We start from the raw sequence: 25,595 nt of genomic DNA on the forward strand, positions 1-25,595 counted from the left end.
AAGTCGTTTCCAACGTGGAAAAAGAAAAAAATAAATAAAACGTGTGCCAAGCTTCTGTCCTGCATATGTCTGTGTAGAGTTTGGGTGGCAGGAGCACCGTCTGTAGGCCACACCAGATTACTAGATTCTTAGAGAATAGATGTGTACCTTTAACAAACCTGTTAATATCTAGTGATATTATGGAGCAGAGCATTTTCCTAGTGAAATTTCGAGCCAAAAGAACAGAGTTTACATTTCTGATGATGATTAGAAAGTCAGTCATTTTACTTCAAAGTTTTAGCTTATACATAAATAAAGTGTATTCCTGGATGTCTACTGAAGCACAACTGGTCAAATGATGAATGCACATTGAGCAACGAGATTGATAAGAATCATACTTAAGAGGGTCATTTTGGATCAACTGCAATACATGCCTATCTCAGAGTTTTTGGTAAAATTTTGTCTTCCCTAGTTTACCCCCAGACATACTGCAGCCAGCTTTAACGGAGCTTATTTAACCAATAACTTTTTATAAAATTCAGATATATCACCGTTTCGATCCGAGACTTCCCTACTTCGAAAATTTATAGTATCTTGAATTTCAAAGCACCTCAGTGAATTGTCCAGCTCTTATATGGGCAGTTCTACTTTATTAATGAGTTCATAAGCCTCAGTTACATAAGCCTCACCTTCATTGCACTCTGAAGTATATAAAGTCTAATTAAAATATCTAACATAAAAACCTTAGCATTTTCTTTAACATGTTCATTATCTTTAGCCCAACTATGCTATTCATCTCTATTAATGTAATATGAACTACATTTTATGCATTATGCTGTTTTTACCACACTCATAATAACAATGATTTGAATTAAACATTACTTGCTTTGCTTCTTTTGTATTTAAGAACTTAACATTTTGTTTGTAATCTTTTTTGGGAGCACTTGAATGTGAATTTGAATATTTATGATCATTTTTACAAAACTAAGTAATAAGTTCAGTTTTCCTTCTAACTTAAGATTTATTTTTAAACTAAGCACATGAAATTATTTTTCTCCTTAAATATACTTTGTTTCCTACAGTGTTTACAGATATGTCTGATGAATGCATTAATCTCCTGTGAACACTAGAGAGCACCAGAGAGTGCCTAACCCCAGACACAATCTCACAGACACAATTCCCATTAAATAAAACCAGTTTGTTTTTACACCTACCTTCCACATAGGTTCCAAAAGTGCAATAAACACAATTCTCACTTTTTCTCTTTCTTTTCTTCTCCTCTATTACTCCAAAGCGATCTCTGTCCACTTCCACCCAATTCTGACTCACCTGGATGAAGTTGAGTGGTTTCTTTTATCCTGGACCTGGGAGTACTTCCGGTGCAAGGGCATAGCCCGAGGGAAGTACTTCCAGGTCAAACAGAAAGCCCATAAAGCAGGGATGAGGAATCCCTAAAACAGCCCCTGGCGGTCCCCACTGAACCCGACAAGGCTGTTCTTGAGCACTACAATATCCAGTGTACCTTGTGGGTATCTGTGCAGGGAGAAGCACCCAGGGAGGCTACCTCCTATTATGTCAGGGGAGCCTGTGGTCCTGCCGGATTGTCTCCCCTTGTCCTTCCATTATACTGTCCTCCCAGCTGGGTACTGTTCCTGTTCCTGGTCCAACCAGGCCAGGACAGTAGCATACCCACTGTCAAATTGGCATCTTCTGCCTGTCTTCTGAGTGAAACAGGATGATCTTCACCCTGTTTCTTGTGGCATCCTCGAGCTGGTCTCCTATCCAATTAATCCCGGTTATCCATCCCGAATAGGATGCCCACCCATGTGCACCATCTTTCACACTCTATAAAATGTAACAATTTATGTAGTAATTAAATAAAGTCTTTGCTCACTAGTTTTAATGGGTTAAGGCATGAGTGGCAATTTAAATAAGCAGAGTAAAGTAAGTTCCAAAATAAGTATGGTCCAAGATAACACTAGGTTGGTGTGCTTGTGTGTATTGCAGCTATTAAAAGGATTGTTGGTAAACACTAAGGATGAGATGATTCTGGAGTTTGGAGAAGCAATGGAAATGGTTGTATAAAACACCATATTAAAGAAGGAGAACAACAAATTGATTACATATATAAATGGTGGTGTAAGAAACACAATGTTAATAAGGGCACTTGATTGGGACATACTGAGAAACGTGAAGGTGGCCCCTGGAGAAAGTTGTATAACACATCATTTGGTCGTGGGAGATCTTTTTAATTAGAGGTATAAGGAAAAGTAAGAAGTATATACTGAGGCTGAAGGTTTTGAAGCTGAAGGAGGAGAGTATGATGATATTCCAATGACATAACTACACTGACTCATACTGTACCTATTTGCTTTTGCCAATTAACCAAACAGCATTCTTTGGGGTGTGGATGGAAACTAGAAGATATACAGAAATATAAAAAGAACATGCAAACTGACAGAGATAGTGTAAAAAATGTGTGAAAAGGGTTGTACTTTTTATATTTTCTGGTGTATTTTTCTTATCAGAGAATTCTATATTTCCATAAAAATGAATAACTTGCATATTGAAATGCCCCCTTTGGGTAAAGTTGCAAATGGTTCCAGATGATCCCCACAACTAGGATCAATGTGAAAGAAAATTAAGGATAGTTAGCAAATGCAAGTTTAAAGTAAAAGACTTATTACATTAACAGGGTAGGTTTTTCTTTAACCTGCCTCTCGTTGTGTCAAGTGTTTCTTTCAGTGGGAATTAGGTTATTCTCACACAATTGAGCTGTGTACATATTTGAACAGATTATTCTCCTTGGCAAAAGTTCAAGCAATGTAGTTGTCACAAGAGATTTTTGGAGTTCACCTGTAACAGGGGGGAACACTGTGAGAGAGCCCTTTCCACACCTATGTATTTCAGCTGTAGTATGACTGGTGAGGCTTCTTTATTTGGATAATGAAGGAAACAGTCAAACACACACACAGATGGAAGAAAACAGAAAATGATACTGCTAAGAAAAGCCCTTACATTTTTTTCACCCCAGCATAGAGGATATGGAACCAGCATTATTCAGTCAGACAGTTGACTAGCATATGCCTTCTTATAAGCAAGCCACCTCAAGCCCTTAAAAAAGGCTGACTGAAAAGCTAAGTTTCTTCAGTTTGGATTTTTCAAAATGAGGTTTCCCTTTTTCTTTTATTCATTAAATACCCTTACGTCCTTTAGTATGAATTGATTTTATACTCCGAGTTAACCTGAACTTATATATATATATATATATATATATATATAAAAACAGTTACCTCTTTTAACTAAAACTCACATTAAATCTGTTTACAAAGAGCATGAATCGCAACTATACAAGGCCATTAAGGACACCAAAAGAAGATATATGGTCAAATTGGAACTGAGTTTCTCCACCAATGATTGTTCTTCTGTTTGGAATATTTTAAAAGTGACTTCTGGTTACAATCGCAAGCACCCACCTGTATTTACAGAGATTTTGATACAGTCTTGGGCTCAATGCAAAGCCCCAGTTTATTTCAAAGAATCCACAGTCATCCTTGTGCCTAGGAAGCATACAATATTTTCCTGTCTAAATGATTACAGGCCAGTGGTGCTGAACTCTGTAACAATGTAGACATTTGAACATCTGATTCTTCAGCATCTCAAACCTGACTCTCCTTGACTCACTACAATTTGTCTGCTGTGCTAACAAGTCACTTGAAGGTGCATTAATACAATGATTGATGGACTAACTTTACTAGAGCGCCCTGGTAATACGTCCATGCAAATATGACAAATAACAAAATAATGAAAAAAAATGTAAAAAAAAAAAAAAAATGTATTAGAAAGGAATGGTTTTATTATCAACAGTAATTCTGTCAAAACTCTGAAAATGTAAATAAAACCAATGAAATCTGTACAGAAACTGTTAATTACTTCATTTTCACCAGAAAAATGTCTAAAAGTCTATATTTGAATGAAAGTCCTTGAAGCATGGCACTACACAGAGTGAAGACTTACAGACACATTTGCAGCAAATATAAAACTTTTCTTTGTGCTGTCTATGCTTATTGCACACAATATATTTGATATTTAGAGAATTTTTGCATTCTGTGGCGGCTCAATGTTCATGTAGTGGTGTTCTGTTATGGCAATTCAGATGCCTTGTGATGAAAAAACACCTTAGGGGCAGCTATCTGCGACGGTTCATGAAGGTACAGATTCCACATTATCCAATTGATTGTCACTATCTCAATCATGTCATTATCATTGAAATATTAAACTTGCAATATACACATATAAATTATTTCAAAGCTTCAGCAGCTTTGTACCTTTTTCACAATGACATAACTACCAACTGCATATTTACAACGCTGTTTTCGGAAAGCACGAAATGGCAACTTCAGTAAGTAACTGAGACATGGCATTAGAGGTCGATAGTGGCTGTATACTGAGTTATGAATTATTTCATACATCGTGTCTTGACAGGCTCAATGACATACAAGTTAATTTGTACCTTGCGTTCAAAGTGTTATACATTGCTCTCCACTACATTTTGCAGAATTTAGACATTTCAGATACTTATGGCAATATCATACTTGTGGGTTTCAGTTATGCATTTAACACAATCATAACACAGCTTCTCCACTGCAAACTTCTCAGTATGAATGTGCACTATGCTACATATCTCTGGATATCTGACTTTCTAAGGACCAGATGTCAGACAGTAAATGGGTGAATATCTGTCAGGGCTCCTGACACTGAGCACAGGGCTCAGGGCTGAGTTCTGTCTCTTTTTCTCTCTCTCTACACCAAAGGCTGTACCTCCAGTGACCCAGATTTTAAACTGCTAAAGTTTGCTAATGACACCACCCAGATTGGCCCGATGACAGATGGGGAGGAGGTAGAGGATTGGAGGAGAGGGATCAGCTGACCAGTTGGTGCACCCTCAACAATCATCATCTGAATTAAATGCCTACTTTTACTAAAAGGCAACTACAACTAAACTAAAACAACTGAATGGCCTAAAATTGGTGTTTTAGACACTAGCCTTAGAGACATTCTATTAATATCTTACTGTGATTGTGCAATATAGTAAAGTAATAATCTATGCAACATGAGTTTGTGGAAAACAGTCCTCCACACTTGTAAATAAACTTTTCTTATGGCTCACACAAGAACAATAAACATATACTGTATAAATCTCTGTCTTGAAATTCAAATAGTATGAAACCCACAAATCTCAACTGTCTCAGAGTTATTATCAAGTTGATTGGCATGCGTGCTTTTATTGTCAGTTGCATCCTTTAGCGACAGCAACTGATGGCAAATGGAAAAACATGCAAAAAATAAAGAAGGAGAAAACTACTCTGGGTGACTAGAGTATTAGGCAAGAATACAAAACTGCTTAAAATCATGTGAATTTCCATTTACAAAAATTACAGTACAGTGTAATGTACCATGTTTAAGAAAGGGACAACAGCAGTGACATAACTTAGCTGAATAGTAACAGTCTTCTACAACACTTCAAGGGATTTTTTTTAAAAGTTATCTTACCTTAACCTTAAGTTCCTTTTTTACGGCTTCTTTTTCAAAGCATGCTTGTCGATAAGCTTCAAAAGCTTTGGTAAGTGGTTCTCCAATGTTTCTATCCATAGTTCACACTTCAGTAACATTACTATTATTTTAACCTGAAAACATATCATAATACAAAAAACACACATTACTTTGCAAACTATAGATCCACAGTAGATATGATTAATTCCATTGCCTAGTGTGATGTACTGCATACTATATATACACACAAATACAGGATATAAAAAAAATAAGTAGAAAAATAATTAATCTTATGGTATGCCATGAAAAATAGCAATTAATCACAATTGAATAATGGCCGAAATAAAGACAAAGGTTTTTAATGAATAAAGCAATTTTATAAGTCGTTTTATAGGTCACAAACAAATGTACTTCAAATGAAAAAAATGTATTTAAAATAACTGTCTCATACAATGACAAGACATATGACAAATTTAGAAATCTGCTCAAACTCATCTCTGGTCATAGCAGCTTTAGGTTGTTGCTTCAACCACTTTCTGAATTAGAAGCCACTTCCTGTTGTTAATGGAGCCTTCACCCCTTCTTACATGACTTGCCTCAGTTGTTTATCTGTAACCTCATAAAACAATAATAGATGGAATTTTAGTTCATAAAAACTTCATATAATCTTAATTTAGTAATTGCTTTCGACACCTCTGTGGCCAATTTACTCTGATGACCTTTCCGTCTGTATTTAGTTAGCTGGCATAAATTCAGGGCCCTTAATTGTTTCAGGTTTGTAACCAATTAAAACTAAGCTAAATACAGCATATAATAGGTCAACAGTGACACATTTACTTACATCTATGCGTGTTCATCATAATACAGCTATTTGAAAGGAATACTATGAAACACTGAATAAAAATATGTGACTTCTCCATTCAGATCTATAAAGTATTTTGTTGATTTTCTCATAAAAGTAACACATACACAAGCAGAAAAACCACTGATGCTACATCATTAAACCACCTACAACTGAACACCACCAAAACCAAGGAGCTGGTGGTGGATTTTAGGAGGACCAGGCCCCTCATGGACCCCATGATCATCAGAGGTGACTAAGTGCAGAGGGTGCAGACCTATAAATATCTGGGAGTGCAGCTGGATGATAAATTGGACTGGACTGCCAATACTGATGCTCTGTGAAAGAGAGGACAGAGCCGACTATACTTCCTTAGAAGGCTGGCGTCTTTCAACATCTGCAATAAGATGCTGCAGATGTTCTATCAGACGGTTGTGGCAGAGCGCCCTCTTCTACGCAGTGGTGTGCTAGGGAGGCAGCATAAAGAAGAGGGACGACTCACGCCTGGACAAACTGCTGAGGAAAGCAGGCTCTATCGTAGGCACGGAGCTGGATTGTTTGACATCCGTGGCAGAGCAACGGGCACTGAGCAGGCTCCTGTCAATCATGGAGAATTCACTGCATCCACTAAACAGTATCATCTCCTGACAGAGAAGCAGCTTCAGCGACAGACTGCTGTCACTGTCCTGCTCCACTGGCAGACTGAGGAGATCATTCCTCCCCCACACTATGCGACTCTTCAATTCCACCCGGGGGAGTAAACGTTAACATTATACAAAGTTATTGTGTTATACCTTCATTTTTATCACTCTTTAATTTAATATTGTTTTTTATCAGTATGCTGCTGCTGGAGTATGTGAATTTCCCCTTAGATTGATAGATACTTTATTAATCCCATCTATTAACTGTGAACATCAGTTCTATTTATGAAATTGTTTTATTTAGAGAAACCTGCAGCCAATCAAGAATCATAGTGGAGACTAGAGGTGGGAGATATAATGATATGATTTTGAAGCTATATTTCAAGGAAATCTGCAATATAGGAAACAAATACTGAATAACATTTTATCAGTGATTGCAGCTTGTAGACAGCAGCATTTATTAGTGCAAACAAAATGAATGGCACTTTCCATCCTTGCTTTCCAGTTTGCTACTGTCATTGATGACAGTAGTTAATTGGAAAGATTAATCCATTGCTGCAAGGTTTTAGTATCAGCAACTTTATTATAGTGCAATAGTAGTGAAACAGCATCACATACCGTGACACAGCATAAGTCGAATGTATTTTTTCCCTGGAAATCTTAAATAAAAGCATAACGTAACTGCTTAACACTTAAGTTTAACAATAACTAAAGTAATGCAGCGATGGATGGCATTGACTTCCAGGGGGCTCTGCAGCGCTGCACCTAAAAGTAGACTTTTAATTATGACCTCTTTCATGTTGGGTTTCAACAGTTGTTGTTAATTTTGGTTAGTAGCTTTTGGCAATGGAAATGTTTTATTGAAGTTGGGGGATTGAGTTTGCCTACCACCATTAACCAACGCTGCCTGGTGTATCAGGTTAGGTCAGGATGGGATGTTGCTGCCCCCAGCACACAACAAAACACCTTGGGATCATGATTGGCAACCCCTCAGGCAGATAAGTGGTCCAGTCCAACCCTCTGGAAACCCTCCTCTATCTGCTACAGCCAGGTGATATGTGGGCGTTTCCTTGGCCTGGTCCAGCCACTTGGGTCCTCAACAATGAGGATCCTGTGTGCCAGATCACCCTCGGGGGAAATCGCACCACATGGCCGTAGTGCCATAACTGGCGCTCCCTTACAATGCAGGTAATGTGCCTCATTCGGGACTCCGTGAGCAACCACTCACTTGACACAAAGTCGAACCAGAGGTACACAAGGATTCTCCAAAGAGAGACAGTACCAAAGGAGTCCAGTCTTTGTCTCAAATCAGCTTCTCTGTCAAGAACACCAGCGTTTGACAAGTTACTACATTCTCTCCAGAGCTGAACAGCCTCTCTGAGGCAGTGCTGGTAGCAGGGATGCACAGGTATTTCCTGGCTAAACAGCTGATATGAGGAAAAGTCACCTCATTTGTTTCCCACCACATGAGGGGATCACTTTCACTGTCTGCTGGTGGACAGTTCAAGTAGCTGCATAGTTCAGCTGGGATTTTCTCTTTCTTAGTGAAAATAACCCATTTGAACAATTCGTAATTTGTTCTATTTGTTGTTGTTTTATTTTTCCTACCTGACACCTATGGGGCTAAGTAGTACGGTTACAGCCATCTATACATATAAAAGGCAAAGCCCTCACTGACTCATCGCTAAGTCTCCCACTTTCCATATAGGTGGGAAGCTGAAATTTCACAGGCTCATTCCTTGCAGTGTACTTACAAAAGTTAGGTATGTTTCATGTTCTATTGCAACACTCAAGGGGGGGAAACGGGTGTACCCCCTAAACTGTATATACAGTGATCCCTCGCTATATCACGATTCGCCTTTCGCGGCTTCACTCCATCGCGGATTTTATATGTAAGCATATTTAAATATATATTGCGGATTTTTTGCTGGTTCGCGGATTTCTGTGGACAATGGGTCTTTTAATTTCTGGTACATGCTTCCTCAGTTGGCTTGCCCAGTTGATTTCATACAAGGGACGCTATTGGCAGATGGCTGAGAAGCTACCCAGCTTACTTTTCTCTCTCTCTTCCGCTGACTTTCTCTGATCCTGACGTAGGGGGATTGAGCAGGGGGGCTGTTCGCACACCTAGATGATACGGACGCTCGTCTAAAAATGCTGAAAGATTATCTTCACGTTGCTATCTTTTGTGCAGCTGCTTCCTGGAACGACATGCTGCACGGTGCTTCGCATACTTAAAAGCTCGAAGGGCATGTATTGATATTTGATTGAAAAACAAACTCTGTCTCTCTCTATCTCTCTCTCTCTCTTTGTCTGCTCCTGATGGAGGGGGTGTGAGCTGCCGCCTTCAACAGCTTTGTGCCGCGGTGCTTTGCATACTTAAAAGCCAAACAGCCCTATTGATTTGTTTGCTTTTCTTTATCTATGTGACATTATCTGTTCCTGATGCGCACTCCTTTGAAGAGGAAGATATGTTTGCATTCTTTTAATTGTGAGATGGAACTGTCATCTCTGTTTTGTCATGGAGCACAGTTTAAACTTTTGAAAAAGAGACAAATGTTTGTTTGCAGTGTTTGAATAACGTTCCTGTCTCTCTACAACCTCCTGTGGAACGCAACCCCCGCGATGGAGGAGGGATTACTCCTCACTATTTCTGCAACTTCCAATATACGTACGAAGCCCAAATTTCCCATGCTCATCCTTTACAATGTACTTACAAATGTTATGTTTCATTTCGCGCCATGCCCCGTAACGAATTTTCGAAAATAACATCTTCTTTTTGGCAGTTCTCACCATTATGCTGTAAGGAACTTTCGGAACTGACCTCTCCTTTTGTCAGTTTCATTCCTTATTTCCGTTAACAGAGGTTTTATTTCACGGCAGACACGCACAAGGGTCGCCCCCAGTTCCCCTTCCTTTTTACACACGGCCGCAGTCCGTGCACCTACCACGTGGTTGGCTCCCTGCCTATATACATCTTATGTGCCTCCTCACTCACTTCCTTACTTTCCTCAGCTGTTTGTCGTGCTCACTGCTCCCTTCTTCTTTATTCCACCGCTTCAAGCCTGTTATTGTTCGTCTTGCTTCACGTCTTCCTGCTGCTGGTGACTCCTGCCTTTTCATTTAGTTTCTTCACACTCTTAATCCTCCGGGCATGCCTCCGCATACTCTACTTTTGAAGGTTGGCGCACCAGTTATGTTACTACGAAAACTTACAACCAAAACTTTGTAATGGCACCAGGCTTCAGATCAAATCTCTGCACAAGAACCTCACTGAGGCAACTGTCTTCACTGAAACTGGCTCAGGGGAGACTATTTATTCCTCGCATCCCTCTCATACCCTCTGACCTCCAATTCCAATTCAAACGCCTCCAATTTCCAGTAAATGTCTGCTTCACTATGACAATAAATAAGTCACAAGGCCAGACTCTAAAAATGGTCAGCATTGACTTGACACACGATTGCTTCTCACATGGCCAGCTGAATGTTGCATGCTCAGGATTAAGCTCAGCAGACAGCTTGGTCATTTTACAGCCCAAGGGCAGAACTGCAAACGTCGTTTACAAAGACATCCTTACATCCTAAATATGTGCATTTCTCATACACAACATTTACAATCATAAATTAAACTCTTTACAATCATCAAATTCACTCTGAATACTAAAATAAACATACGACAATTACATTGACAATCATGTTACGTTATTTTTAAAATGTTTCCTTTTCTTTTTCATAAGAGAAGATACATTTTGAAGTATGTCACAGCCATTGATATAATCAGTCTGTGAAGGATTGGAGCCTTGTTTTCAGCTGGTTCTTGCCTTGAGCCATATGCTGTTCGGATAAGCCCTAGCTCCCTGTAAACTAGTGATAACTGTGGGACTATACAACAAAATAGTGCGTTGCAGCATCCACATTATGTCATCAACCACTAGGATAACTCCAAGCTGACACCCAAGCAAGCTTTCAACCCACATCAATCTCTCGACAGTAGTCGTTAATATCTATTACACCTAGTTGGCCTGTGGACAGTTCCTCAGTTACTTCCACTCTCGAGGTGTTCTAGAACACAGTACCTGATGCACAGGATCAACTGGAATAAAACACAAAGTCACACTAAAATACATTCCGTCGAAAGCAGAGGATTTAAAAATCTGATTAATCAAACAAAACTAAGGTATTACATGCCAGACTGACTGCAATTTAGTAGAACATTATTCAGAATCCATATAATTATGTTTGGATGAAAGTTGTCCCCATTATGAGTCAACATCCCTGTACATCAAGATCGGCTGAGACGACAAGTTAAGTTATTCAAACACAAACACTTAATTTAGTGAGTCACATCCTTAGATGAGTACAGCAAATTGCAAAATTGTTTCAAGAATGCACCACTGCATTCAAAGGCTTGTTTTCAAAGTGAACTCTATTAGGACCACCGAAGCACAAATTTAGCTGTCATGATATACTCCAGCACAACCGGGAGCAATAAGTTGTAGTTACTGCAGCTCACACGAGCCACTGATATGGGAATAAATGCTTGAGACAGCAACACACATTTCACTAATAGTGTTTCAGAAATAGGAATAATAAAGCAGTGGTTCTTACATTGCTCTCAACTGCAGTCCTCTAGCATGGTAGAGAGAGAGAGCAGCAAAATTCCCAGTGCTTGTTTTTCTGGTCAAATCATACGTCTTTCCCTGCTACTGTATGACTGTACCCAGTGCGTGACCGTTTTCAACTGCAGGCAATACTTTCACAGCAGAGAGGTCTCTGGTTCTTACAAAATGTTGACATTCTAATAAAGCATATATTTAAATTTGGATGGTTTTGCACTGTATTAAGTTTATATTAAGAGTCTTTAGATTTGTAGGGTTATTACTGTCATGTGTACAGTGAAATTCTTAACTTGCACGTGCTAATCAATATGTAACAAGTCTTATTTTACTGCACTTTAATTATTGTATGTTAATAGTTATTTTAATAAAAGAACTTACAAAAAATTAGGTTAAAATATGGTTATTTGTGTACTTTGAGCTATGAGTGTCTAATAATAATGAATACTAAACATACAGTACAATTGTTTTATGAAGATATCATTATGTGGCAATATTGTAACATGAAGCCTGAATTACAATATGAATTGTATCATGGGCTAAGTGTACTGTCTCACTAACAGAATCTCAAGATTCTTCAGAGAGAATGAAACAAAACAAACTGAGTCTCATTCCTCTGAACCATACAACAAGATACAAAGAAATGGAATCCTGAGAACACAAAAACTCATCCACAGGCTAAGACAAAGGTGGGGCCAGATAGTGTGGATGAGCAAATCTATTACCCCCATAGACCAGTCCCAGTCATTACAACTCTGATTCTTAACACCTGCTGCTATGAATAACATTATCAAGGTAAATGAAACTCTCTTAATACTTCCACATTCTCATTGCACACATGGCCTGATTGGAAAAAGCCACGGTTTATGATTTCACCTGAAAAACATACAATCCTAATAGTTTAATCTCCGCATCTAAAGCCACAAGAGACAACACCGGGATATTTGGAGATTCTAAAAGAATGTTTCAGATGCAGTTGGGCAAAATTAATTTATTCACAGCTGCAGAACACTCCAATTTTGTAGCGAAAACAACCTGTCTTCTTTTGCATACATGCTCAGCATGGGCAGAATTTTCTTAAAGAGCAGTGTACACAATGATCATTGCATTTTACTACCTTACCTTGAAACCTCAGTCTTCCTTGCAACTTGTTGCATGTTGATTGTGCACATGCACTGTACACAGTAGATGTCATGTTTATTAACACATGCAACTTAGAATTTCAATGTACACTGTACATATCACAATACTGTGCCTATGAGCATTGCTGAGCACCAGTGTCAATTGGAAGTAGTCTCTGGAAGGAAATCATGAATGAACCAAAACAAACAAAAAAGGTGTGTATCTACAGTTACTCAGCACAAAAAAGCCATACAGGTAAATTGTGCAAAAATAAAAATTCATATCCAGAATACAAAACCAAATAAAATAAAATCGAATATTTTAATATATTAAAAACTGTTTAATGAGTTGGGAAATATCCTGTAAGATTCAGCATCTCAAAGTACTCAGAAATGCCCCTTTTTTGCAGGAAATGTTGATAGAACTCTCAAAACTCAAATCAAAACCCAGCAGCAAGACTAACAATTTAAGCTTTGTTGCTTACTTATTGAACATATACAGTAGACAGTGCAAGTCAGTATAATTTGCAGTATAATAGAAATAGTACAAACAGGAGAAAACTCAACTTAGTTCAGTATTGGTAAAGCTTCACAAAAATAGAATATGTATTGGGTTGCACAAGTATTCAGAGGCCCAAGAATTTTTACATGTTGCTGAATTTCAAACGATATTTGCATTTTCTATTTTTCCAAGCTGCACTTTAATGCAAACTCTTCTACTTAAAAGAACAAAAACTTCGGGCATAATATCATTAAGTATTATGCTGTAATAATTGCTTTAAATATTTTGAGGCAGGTGTCTACGAGATCTTCACATTGTATACAAGTGATTTATGCTTTTCCTCTTGGCAGATTTGCTCCTGCTCATTAAATTTTTGTAGCAAACCTAAGGTTTCTATTTCCAAATTGTCCCAGATTTTCAACAGAGAACTTTAAGTCTCAATCCAATTTTGCTTTAGCCATGCATATAGCTTTGTTGTACTATAAAGGGCAAATCTCCTCCCAGACTTCAATTTTTTTTTTTAAACAAACTGAAACAAGCTTTCTTGTAATATTTTGGTGCCATCCTCCAACCACTTCTCTTTCTGCTATGATAAGCTTCACTTTTGCACTAGCTAATGAGAAGCACCCCGATATCATAATGCTGCTGCCACCAATTTCTTTTTATAGTAGGGAGGTTGGTTCTTAGGAATTTTGGCCAAAAGTGTAATCTTAGCCTCATTTGAACATAAGATATTTTCTCAAAACTTAGGTGGTTCAGTTTAATGCTTACCAGAAAATCCTAGGGAGGTCTTAAGACAAATTATTTGGGTAACATTTCTTTTTTGGCCATGCTTTCAAACAGGTTAAGTGAGTTTTTGGCAGTGGCCACACATAAAGGAGTATTATACAAAATAAGGTAACGTATTGCATAAACAAAAGCTCATAGCTATTACCATTTAAAATTACTTCCAACAAAACAAAACTTCATTTTTTCTTTTTTTTTTTTTTTTGAGCATGAGACTGTAAAAAAAAATAGGAGCTTGAACAAGATGTTTAAGTAGAAGGGGGTATGGGGAATCAATACAGTAGAGAGTTTTTCACTACAAACTACCATGAAGACTTCTAAGACAGTTTCTAGTGCTTCATTAGTGGGAATGTAGAAGCAATGCATTTAACTGGTGGTATCATAAAAAACTTTTCCAACATTTCAACAGATGGAAAGCCACAAACAATAGCACTACTGCAGACATTCTTACTGTATACCAAATGCATGTCATGGATTAAGGTGACAGAGCCTAATTTAAAACATGCAATATCCTGGCACTATTATATTACAAACAAGTACTTTAGAACAGATTATAAACCAAGCCTATCTTGTTAACTCCACCTGAAGTATTTGAAAGCTGATTTAAATTGATTTAGAATTCAGAAGAACCAATATTTCAGTACTAATTTAGTGCAAAGGTCAGTTTTTTAAAGTATTGGCAGTACTGAAAAAGTTGTACTGCACTCATGGGTGACTGCAAGTAGATAGATCTCTCCAGAAGGCACAATATGACATGATAAAAACCGAGTATAAAATAGGTATAAAAAATAGGTCACAATGTTGGTGATCCACTACCACAGCAACACATGTCAAAAAGAAAAACAGCAGAGGTTATGTCTGGAAATGTTTTTGTGTTTTTGTTCAAGTTATTGACATTTTTATCCTATTATGGAATTAAATCAGAAAAAGATTTGTGAGTGAAATTAACATTGCCCATCAAATGAAGTGTAATGTATTCGCGATCTCGTTCTTTCGGTCACTACCCATAGCTCATGACCATAGGTGAGGGTAGGAACATAGATCAACTGGTAAATTGAGAGCTTTGCCTTACAGCTCAGCTCCTTTTACACCACGACAGACTGATGCAGAGCCCGCATCACTGCGGACGCCACACCGATCCACCTGTCGATCTCACGCTCCATTCTTCCCTCACTCGTGAACAAGACCCCGAGATACTTGAACTCCTCCACTTGAGGCAGGATCTCGCTCCCAACCTTGAGAGGGCACTCCACCCTTTTCTGGCCGAGGACCATGGTCTTGGATTTGGAGGTGCTGATTCCCATCCCAGCCGCTTGCCACTCAGCTGCGAACCAATCCAGAGAGACCTGAAGATCACGGCCTGATGAAGCAAACAGGACAACATCATCTGCAAAAAGCAGTGACCCAATCCTGAGTTCACCAAACCGGACCCCCTCAAAACCCTGGCTGCGCCTAGAAATTCTATCCATAAAAGTTATGAACAGAATCAGTGACAAAGGGCAGCCCTGGCGGAGTCCAACTCTCACTGGAAACGGGTTCAACTTACTGCCGGCAATGCGGACCAAGCTCTGACACCGATTGTACAGGGACCAAACAGCCCTTATCAGGGGGTCCAATATCCCATACTCCCGGAGCACCCCCCAATTCCACAAAACACATGTAGACTGGTTGGGCGAACTCCCATGCACCCTCCAGGACTCTGCTAAGGGTGTAGAGCTGGTCCACTGTTCCACGACCAGGACGAAAACCACACTGTTCCTCCTGAATCCGAGGCTAGACTATCCGACGGACCCGCCACGACAGGCACTGACCACCTTATGGCCACAGCTCCGGTCAGCCGCCTCAACAATAGAGGCACGGAACATGGCCCATTCGGACTCAATGTCCCCCACCTCCCTCGGGACGTGGTCAAAGTTCTGCCGGAGGTGGGAGTTGAAGTTACTTCTGACAGGGGGCTCTGCCAGACGTTCCCAGCATACCCTCACAACACGTTTGGCCCTACCAGGCCTGACCGGCATCCTCCCCCACCATCGAAGCCAACTCACTACCAGGTGGTGATCAGTTGACAGCTCCGTCCCTCTCTTCACCCGAGTGTCCAAGACATGTGGCCACAAGTCCGACAACACAACCACAAAGTCGATCATCGAACTGAGGCCTAGGGTGTCCTGGTGCCAAATGCACATATGAACACCCTTATGCTTGAACATGGTGTTCGTTATGGACAATCCATGACGAGCGCAGAAGTCCAATAACAAAACACCACTCGGGTTCAGATCGGGGGGGCCATTCCTCCCAATCACGCCCTTCCAGGTCTCACTGTCATTGCCCACGTGAGCATTGAAGTCCCCAGAAGGTATGCCCTCTAGCACCCCCTCCAGGGACTCCAAAAAGGGTGGGTACTCTGAACTGCTGTTCGGTGCATACGCACAAACAACAGTTAGGACTCGTCCCCCAACCCGAAGGCGGAGAGAGGCTACCCTCTCGTCCACCGGGGTAAACCCCAATGTACAGGCTCCAAGTAGGGGGGCAATAAGTATGCCCACACCCACTCGGAGCTCTCACCGGGGGCAACTCCAGAGTGGTAGAGAGTCCAGCCCCTCTCAAGGAGTTTGGTTCCAGAGTCCAAACTGTGCGTCGAGGTGAGCCCGACTATATCTAGCCAGAATCTCTCAACCTCGCGCACTAGTTCAGGCTCCTTCCCCTTCAGAGAGGTGACATTCCATGTCCCAAGAGCCAGCTTCTGTAGCCAAGGATCGGACCGCCAAGGTCCCCGCCTTCGGCCACCACCCAACTCACACTGCACCCGACCTCCTTGGCCCCTCCCATAGGTGGTGAGCCCATGGGAAGGGGGACCCACGTTGCCTCTGCGGGCTGTGCCCGGCCGAGCCCCATGGGTGCAAGCCCATCCACCAGGCGCTCGCCATCGAGTCCCACCTCCAGGCCTGGCTCCAGAGGGGGGCCCCGGTGACCCGCATCCGGGCAAGGGAAAACGCCGTCCAATTTTTTTATTCATCATAGAAGGTCTTTTGAACCGCACTTTGTCTCATCCCTCACCTAGGACCAGTTTGCCAAATTACAGTTGTATCAAGTAAATATAGATGCAAAATTCAAACAAAGTGTCTATTTGGCTTGTCTACTCTGGCAATGACATGAATTTCTCTATCTGTTCATACCAAAAAAAAATTCATTTAGTGTTTCAATGCTTCAAATGACATGGCACATCTACCTAATAAGACATGTGTTGTGTTAACAGAGATGTGTAATATCCGAAACAGGCAATTAGTAGGACAATCAAAACAGCATCAAAACTCATTGTTAAATATGAACCTGCAAACACTAAATTTATGCCATTCATTTGGTTTTTAAAGGTAAACTACCATTTATTAGTATAATCTGTAACTGAAAACATACATCATGTATTCGAATGGTATGTTGAAGAATGTAATGTTGTCTCACAGTTTAAATGCATTGAGTACAGGTAATGAAAGCACATGTCATTTTCAAATTCTGGATTTGTACATAGGCATAAGAAATAAAGTGTGATCATTCACACAAGAAACCTTGAAAATAGGAAAAACAAAGATTGGTTAACGGGAGTTCTGAAATTAAAGATTCATCTAAAACTGAGTTTGATTTCACACAGAAAATTTTAAACTTTAAACTTAAAGCACCATGAGTTTCTGACATCTGAAACTTGAATTAATTTGACAAATCCATTAAACATTACTCTTCAGTAATATTGTTAACCAGCTAATTTTGCAAACATAAATCTTACAATAGCAAATACTAAAAACCAAACCAATTAGTTCAAGGATATACAAGACTCTAAAAGCATGTTACTAAAACAGCTTTAAATGGTTGGCTTAAATGAAAATATCTGTAATTATCTTGAAATGCACTAATTCAACAGTTTGAATATTTAATATGGATTTTAAATAGCAGTTTTTAGTTACTGGACAGAAAATGTCGGAGAATAAATTTAGAATGTACAAATGCTAAGATAAATAAGGTAGTTCATGATACATCATTCCTTACAAACCCTATGCAGAAATCCCACCAACATTATAAAACCAATTTTGTATTACATTGTTGGGAATCCCCATCTCCGCCACACATTAAAATTCAAGTGTTGCATTGTATTTTGACATTTATGTTAAACACTAGTTTACTTCAGTGCTTGCTGGGTAACTACTTGATGGAAATATACCAGTATGTTAAATCTATTGTTACTGTTAGTATTTATATATTATCTATTGTTACTGTTAGTATTTATATATGTTAGTACTAGGGGGCTTTGCCCCCTGATCGATTCGCTCGCCAACCCCCATGCCTGCACTATGCACTAGACTCTTTGTGGTTCTGTCGCTCGCATATGGGGATGTGGTTGTACAATTTAAACAGATTTTTATTTTCATGGGAATTGTTACATATGCATAATAGAACTATTTTAATTCACAGCGAGTAATTAACCATATTAAAAAAAAGAGTAAAATGTAATAATTTGAAAGTAAATTATGTTTCATGTTGTGTTAAGAGTTATTTTTGCATAATACGATTTCGTTCTGTTTGGCTTTGAAATTAACACGCACATACTTTTTAAACTTACACTTTTACTGTAAAACAATTTTTAATTAAATTTTCATCAATATCGCATTGAATTCTGATTCTGTGTTTGGACTTTCATCGTGACAACGCAATGTATAACCTGCCCGTGAATGAACTTCGTTTCTTTCCCTCTATTAAATAAAACAACTTTATCGAATGTTTGGCTCAGAGATTTGTTAATTGGCTTTGATAAAACTATTCTAATGGGAAACTGTTAATGTTTTAAAACGAATGGCATATCAAGATCTCCTTTGTTGTGTAATGTTAGCAGCGGAAGATGTACCACATTACCTTTCTTGGATACATCCCTCTTTCTACAGTAATTTGTGAGGTGGAAGACCGGACGGTGTTAACGGATGTAGGTATTCTTCGGGATATTGCAAGTTGATGTTTTCATCTTCCGCACCATCAACACAAACTGTTTCAGCAAAGTCTATTGATACACATTTAACCAATTTGCCATGTAACCAATTGACATTTTTGGCGTTAATTCATTTTTACTCATTTTTGTTGTTGATAACCCTTCGTGATGAAATTCTTCAATAAGATTTAGACATAATACGTTGTCTTTCATTGGAACTTAAAGTGAGGAAAACGTTAAAATTTATAAGAGCTGAGAGAGCAGAAACTGTCTGTCAAAAGCATTCACATGAATGAGAGGTGAGATTACCGTGTGCGTGGTTGAAAATGGTTGAGAGGAGGGCGTGACTTGAAAAATTCACATGGCTAAGGTCTCAACTTGCAGGACTTGAAAAAATCTTCCAAAAAGTCTCGTCTTGTCACAGGATTTTTTTTACATAATAGAGAGATTTATATATTTTATACTGTATTATAGAATAAGACACAGTATTATTCATTTCAATAAACACAGGGACTTTAATAGAATGCCATTAAGTGGGATTTTTGTTTTGAGAAAGGTATTGAGTATCGTAAAATCTAACTGACATTGGTATTGAATACAAAATTATGGTATCATGACATCCCAAGGAACTGAGATTATCAAGGAAAAAGCAGAAAAGTAAAAAACCTCACCTGAAATCCCTCATCACATTCTGCTATAGTGATCATAGGCTTATCCGTATGCTTTTTTTGCTCTCATCCTGACTGTGAAGAGTTCAACTCCGTATGAGCTGCAACAAAGTTCTGTGAGCAAAAGAAAAGAAGTCTAAACACCTTAAAATAAAAGTTAAGTGGCTGTGAAGCATCAGGTGATGCTCTCCCCCATTATGTACTGACAAAGAACATGAATATTTGTGAACTAAAGAGTGTACAGCATAGTTTGCTTGAAAGCCTAATTATTTTTCTGAAATACATTTACATAGCCCCAAGAATTTTAAAAGCAGATGCTATATACTGTATATTAAAACAATACTGTAAATATGAAACATTCAAATCTCAAATAATGGCTGAGAGCCCAAGTACAAACAGCATACCACAAATATTTACCCAGAGCTAATTCTAGACAATACAGCAATGTGTTGCATGCAGTAGGGAAGCCTTTTTACAGTATCGATAGTTCAGCATAGCTTGACTGCATATAGACAAATTACTCCAGATAACATAAAATATATGAGAAAATTATGAGATAAAAATACATATAAAAATGGTTCACAGTGTTTTGAAGCAGCACAGCATTAACACATGTCAAAAAGAAAACAACAGAAGTCATGACTGAAAATGCATTGCATTTTAGGTTGAAAAATTTCACTTCGCAAGAATATTGTCTATAATTAATTTAAAAAAACTACTTTTATCCCATTACAGAGTTAGTTCAGAATTAGATTTCTTTGTACTTTCGATATATGACACATCACGTTAGTAGTAATCACTTAACTTGTAGTATTAAGAATTAATAAGAGGCGAGATGAAGTGATGATGAGATTAATCAACTTTAATACAGCGTCCTACACAATCCCTAAAAAGGAACAGAAGCTGCACACTCTGATTGCAATGTCTATAAATGACCATCCAAGCATTCACACATTTTCTAACCAACTTATACACTTCATGGACAAGAGGAAAACCTTGTACATATGTTCACTTACGCATATAGGACTGTGGGATGTAAGCATAAACTTGCTATAACTGTTGTTTGCACAACCAATGTGCAGTTTCCTCCCACATCCGACATTGGTAGTAGTTTAACAACAGTAGTAGCAAGTCAAAATCAAGGCATGTTTCAAACAAAACTGACTTGTCTACACCCATGAACAAATGAGCTGTTCCATTTGTTAATAACAAAATCAAATTTAGTGCTTTGAAGCACAAGGAACATCTCCCTATTAATATGAAATGTACCGCGTTAACAGAAGTGCATAATCACACATTTAGACTTTTGTAACAAAAAAAACCTACATAATCAGAACACCTGCACAACTAACCTACAGCTATTAATATGTAGAAATATTTGCACCAAAGAACTTAATAATTACTGAATAAAGTATTGCCTCATGCAAATGTCATTTGTAATAATGGGACTCACCCTGTCATTAATATTTATCTGTTCTGAGGAATTCTGTTCTGTGCTCAGCACTTCCTGGCATGCAGTTACAAAACATGAACCTTCAGATTACTAACCAGCCATCTCAATCATATGGAGAAACAGTTCCTAACTTTTGCTGATGCAACATAGCTTTCTCTCCTGCATACCCCTCAGTTTTTACAATATTACTACATGCATCTGATTAAAACTAGATTGCAGCTATCTACTTGACATGGCGAAAAGCTCCTAACTTTTGTGGAGGCCATACTTTGCAACATAACTTCCTCTCCCGTGTGATCCTCAACTCTTACAGTATTAATACATGTACCTGATGCATTCTAGTTTGCATACTGTTACATGCAAAACCATCAAAATGGAATATTTACATGCATCCTTTGAACTCTGGATATGTCTTCAATTAATTAGCTAAACAAAACCTGCCCCCAAACGGAGACATTCTAAAGTTTTCAAATGGCACCAAGAACTCATCATTTCAAAAGGTGACATTTCCAAAACTTTGACTTCTCTACTATCTCCTGCTCTACCGAATAGAATGTAAGCATGTTAAAGCAACAGGCAGAGCCTTCTCAGAAGTAAAAACTCAACTAACAAGTTCCCAAAGCTTGCAGGAGGGCTGACAAAGTCTTAAAATCACAGGCCTACAATGAGCTAATATGGTAAACTAAAAGGAATATGGTTGATGCATTTGCACTTGGAAAAGACAACTGGCATAATATAACACCATTAAAAAGCAGAGTTTGCACTATTATGTAAAGGTTAGGAGCATGCTATGCATGCATTGCCGCATCCACCAAATGACAAACCACATCAGATTAGGACCCAAGTAAAGCCATGCAATGAGTGACACTTCAGCAAAACATTATTTTAGATGGAATGGAACAGTGTGAGATTTAATATGGTGGCTGGAGTGTCAATTCTGCCACAAACCCCCAAATTTTCCCTGTAGGTTGGAGGACCTACTTACAGGGCTGGATGCAGGTTAATGTCATACCCAGGATGGAGCAATTGCAGGTTAAGGGCCTTGCTCAAGGACACAATTGAGTGGAATCACTTCTGGCATTTATGGGATTTGAACCAGCAACCTTCCAATTGCCAGTGCAGATCCCTAGCCTCTGAGCCGCCACTCCGCTGTGGAATACATTCTTAAATGGATTGCCAGATTGTATCACTTTATATTTGCCCTGAAAGCCACTTTCACTAAACATTCTTCATTCAAGAGTTACTTTCATTTGAAAGCATTTCTTCACATGTGACTTTTAAAGAACACTGCACAACCTGTCAGCACTTCATACTTTATACATGCACCAGAGCAAAAAAAAAAAAAAAACACTGACAATAAAATTATTGCTTATATTATGCAAACATTACAAATATGCTGGAACCAAAATATTTTCACAACATCATAAGGTTTCAAAATAACCCTCATAAAAAAAGATTGCCTTCAATATTATTTTTATTAACCTTTGTTATAATAAGGTTTTATAAATGCAGCTTTGCAGACATGTATGGGAAAAACTATAATAAAAATATTTTTTATATTTTAGTTGTGTTCTCATATAATGCAAAAAGCACCTTCTGTCAATGTCATGTCTATCTGTCTGCAACAAATTAATTGGCTCCCCCACTAGCCCAGTTTTGTGAATTGTAGTATCCTTAGAAACTGTATGAACCACCGTACCTCACTAACACCCTGCAATGGGTAGGGTCATTAAAACCGTTCAGCGGCTGGAACTTTGAACCATCCCGTGCTTTGCTCAAAGAACTGAACAATGTTTCTGCAGTGAAACTAAACTCTGACTGATAAAAGTGAAAAAACTGCAGAATGACATTAAACATAAAGGAAGAATAAAATGTTTTAATTATTTGATTATGAGTACTGTAGACAGATTTTAACAACAAAAAACTATCAGGATTAAACTGAGAAATGGTTAAGTCACCAGTGTTAAATTAATAAAGTCCTTTAACATTAAATTTAACACTGGTGTTTTTTCTATTCACAAAAACAAAGCACTTTCAACACTATCTGATGAACATGCTGCTGATCTTGTTCGTACATGTGCATCCAGTTCATAATAATTGCTTTCTGATGCAGTCTTAAGTCGGGGGGGTGGGGATCATTCACATATTTGATCCCACTTTCCTCATTGTTATGTGTTTTGAGTGGTCAAAACCTTATGAATTTTATTTAGTAAAGCATTTTCTGTCAATTACAAGATTTGTCAGAATTACAGGTATTACAATTTTGTCTGTAATCATTTATTAGGATATTATAAACTACTCAGCATGTTTTGGGGTAAGCTGTAGCCTATTTATTTGAAAATTGAAATCAAGTTACAAAAAACTAAATAAATAATTAAAATTTGGTTTTCAAAGCTTCACTAATTCAAAAATACAAATAACATATTGTGGACCTCTTCTGCATAAAAGGGAGTCTTGGATACATCATTTGGTAACACTGTATTGCAGACAGAACCACAACAGCATTTATAAAAAGATAATCCTTATTTAACCTGAATGTCCCGCCCATGAAGTGTGACAAAAAAGGGATAACTCACAGGTTAAATTCAAGAAAATAGCAATCACAGTCTTAGTGGCAAACTGCTCAGATGCTTTAAACCAATGTTTACAATACCAATGCTTAAGATTCACTGATTCAATGGTTTTTCTGAATATGTTTTATTGATGTACATATTTTTATTTATAGTGATATCTAGTGAACTTCAGTTCTCTTCCTTATACAGGACTTTTTGTTACATTCTTGTCTTGATCTGTATACCTTTGATACCTTTGTGTGCCTTTTGAGGAAACCAAGAACACAGCAATGTGTGGCAATGTATTTTGAACCGATATTTAGGAAGTTTACTGTAATATGTAGGTAATGGCGCCTTATTAGGAGTGCAACACTGCAAGTTGGGTCCATGCTCCCTGTGCCATTTAGGAGCCTCTTCAACCTGCGACCGTTGATAGTTATAACCCAGATGAGCCAGGCAAATGAGGCCACACACATGCAGCAAGGGGTAGGTGAAAAGTTATTAAAACAAACTAAAAACCAACAGTTTCTAAAGTGTAGTGCAATCCTCTTAATAAATAAATAATCCAATGAAACAACACTGCATTTCTATCTGTGGAGGTTAAAATCAATCCATAAATAATCCATTAAAAATCGAAGTTAAAATTCTAAAGCTGTGATCGGTTCAAAAATCTCAATCCCAGGTGCATCCTTTTAAAACCAACGTTTACCTGGAAAAGTTTTGGGATTAAAATGCTCAGAGATCTTTATATAGACAACATATTTACATCTTTTGAACAATTACGTTCAAAATTTAACCTCCCAGCTACACATTTCTTTTACTATCTTCAAATTAGAAATTTTGTTAAACAGAAATTGCCCGATTTCCCCCACCTTGCACCCTCCACAATGCTGGAAAAAATACTGCTCAATTCCGAGGAAACAAACACTATTTCCGCAATATATAAAATCTTATTAGAGTCCCTACCGTTCAAAGACCCAAGAGGACATTGGGAAGAAGATCTCTTAATCAATATATCAGAAAAAGAGTGGAAGGTAGCAAAGCAGAGAATTCACTCGAGTTCTATATGCGCAAAGCATAGAATTATTCAACTAAAAATTATATATCGAGCTCATCTGTCTCGCTTAAAACTGTCCAAAATGTTTCCAGGCCAGGATCCAACCTGCGAGCGCTGCAACCAAGCTCCTGCCTCACTGGGTCACATGTTCTGGGCCTGCACCAAACTAACATCATTTTGGACAAAAATTTTTAAGTGCCTCTCAGACAGCCTTAGTATCACAATCCCTCCTAACCCACTAACAGCTGTGTTTGGTGTCCTTCCAGATGGACTGGAATTGGAGAAGGACAAGCAAACGGTGATTGCATTCACTACACTCTTGAAACGCAGACTTATTTTGTTAAATTGGAAGAATCCTAATTCTCCTCTTATAAGTCAGTGGGAAACCGATGTTTTATATTATTTGAAATTGGAAAAAATCAAATTTTCAGTTAGAGGATCTGTACAAAATTTTTCCAAAACATGGCAGGATTTAATCAATATTATTTTAGAATAAGAGAAATAACTATTATTGCATTTAACTCCCTTCTCCATCTCTTATTTATATAGATATTTACTTCTCCCCTTCTTTTGTCTAATGTTGCCTTATTAAAAAGCTTAAAGAAATTTTCCTTTAGCTAAGCTCTCCTTCTCAGGGGTGGGGCTTGATTTGTTTTCAAATTTGTTGGGTTATAAATTGATCTGTTTGTATGGAATGATTACAATGAAAATTAATAAAATAAATATTTAAAAAAAAAAAATAAAACCAACGTTTCCTCGGTTTATCCCCTCCGGGATCTTGCAGCAGAGGAGAAGCCCAACCAGCAGGCACATCCAACCTTCTTCTCCAGGCTCGGGTCCCTTCTAATCACAGGCACCCA

At 38.3% G+C, this 25,595-nt stretch overlaps 1 protein-coding gene across 3 annotated transcripts in view; it reads right to left on the minus strand.

Annotated features, from left to right (window-relative positions):
- tank (TRAF family member-associated NFKB activator) overlaps positions 1-25,595 on the minus strand; it is a 60,323-nt gene that overhangs the window by 25,197 nt on the left and 9,531 nt on the right. For 2 of the 3 annotated variants that reach the window (XR_007935527.1, XM_051930583.1), the window contains exon 2: positions 19,677-19,787. Coding sequence is in view for 1 of the 3 variants with exons in the window: in XM_051930583.1 (XP_051786543.1) it covers positions 19,677-19,690 (14 nt within the window). In the remaining 2 variants the exon portion in view is untranslated. Of the gene's footprint in view, positions 1-5,532; positions 5,667-19,676; positions 19,788-25,595 lie in introns of all 3 variants that reach the window. The other variant, XM_028806407.2, reaches the window with a different exon arrangement.

Source organism: Erpetoichthys calabaricus, chromosome 8 (genome assembly GCF_900747795.2).
Source record: "Erpetoichthys calabaricus chromosome 8, fErpCal1.3, whole genome shotgun sequence".
Taxonomy (NCBI): Eukaryota; Metazoa; Chordata; class Cladistia; order Polypteriformes; family Polypteridae; genus Erpetoichthys; species Erpetoichthys calabaricus.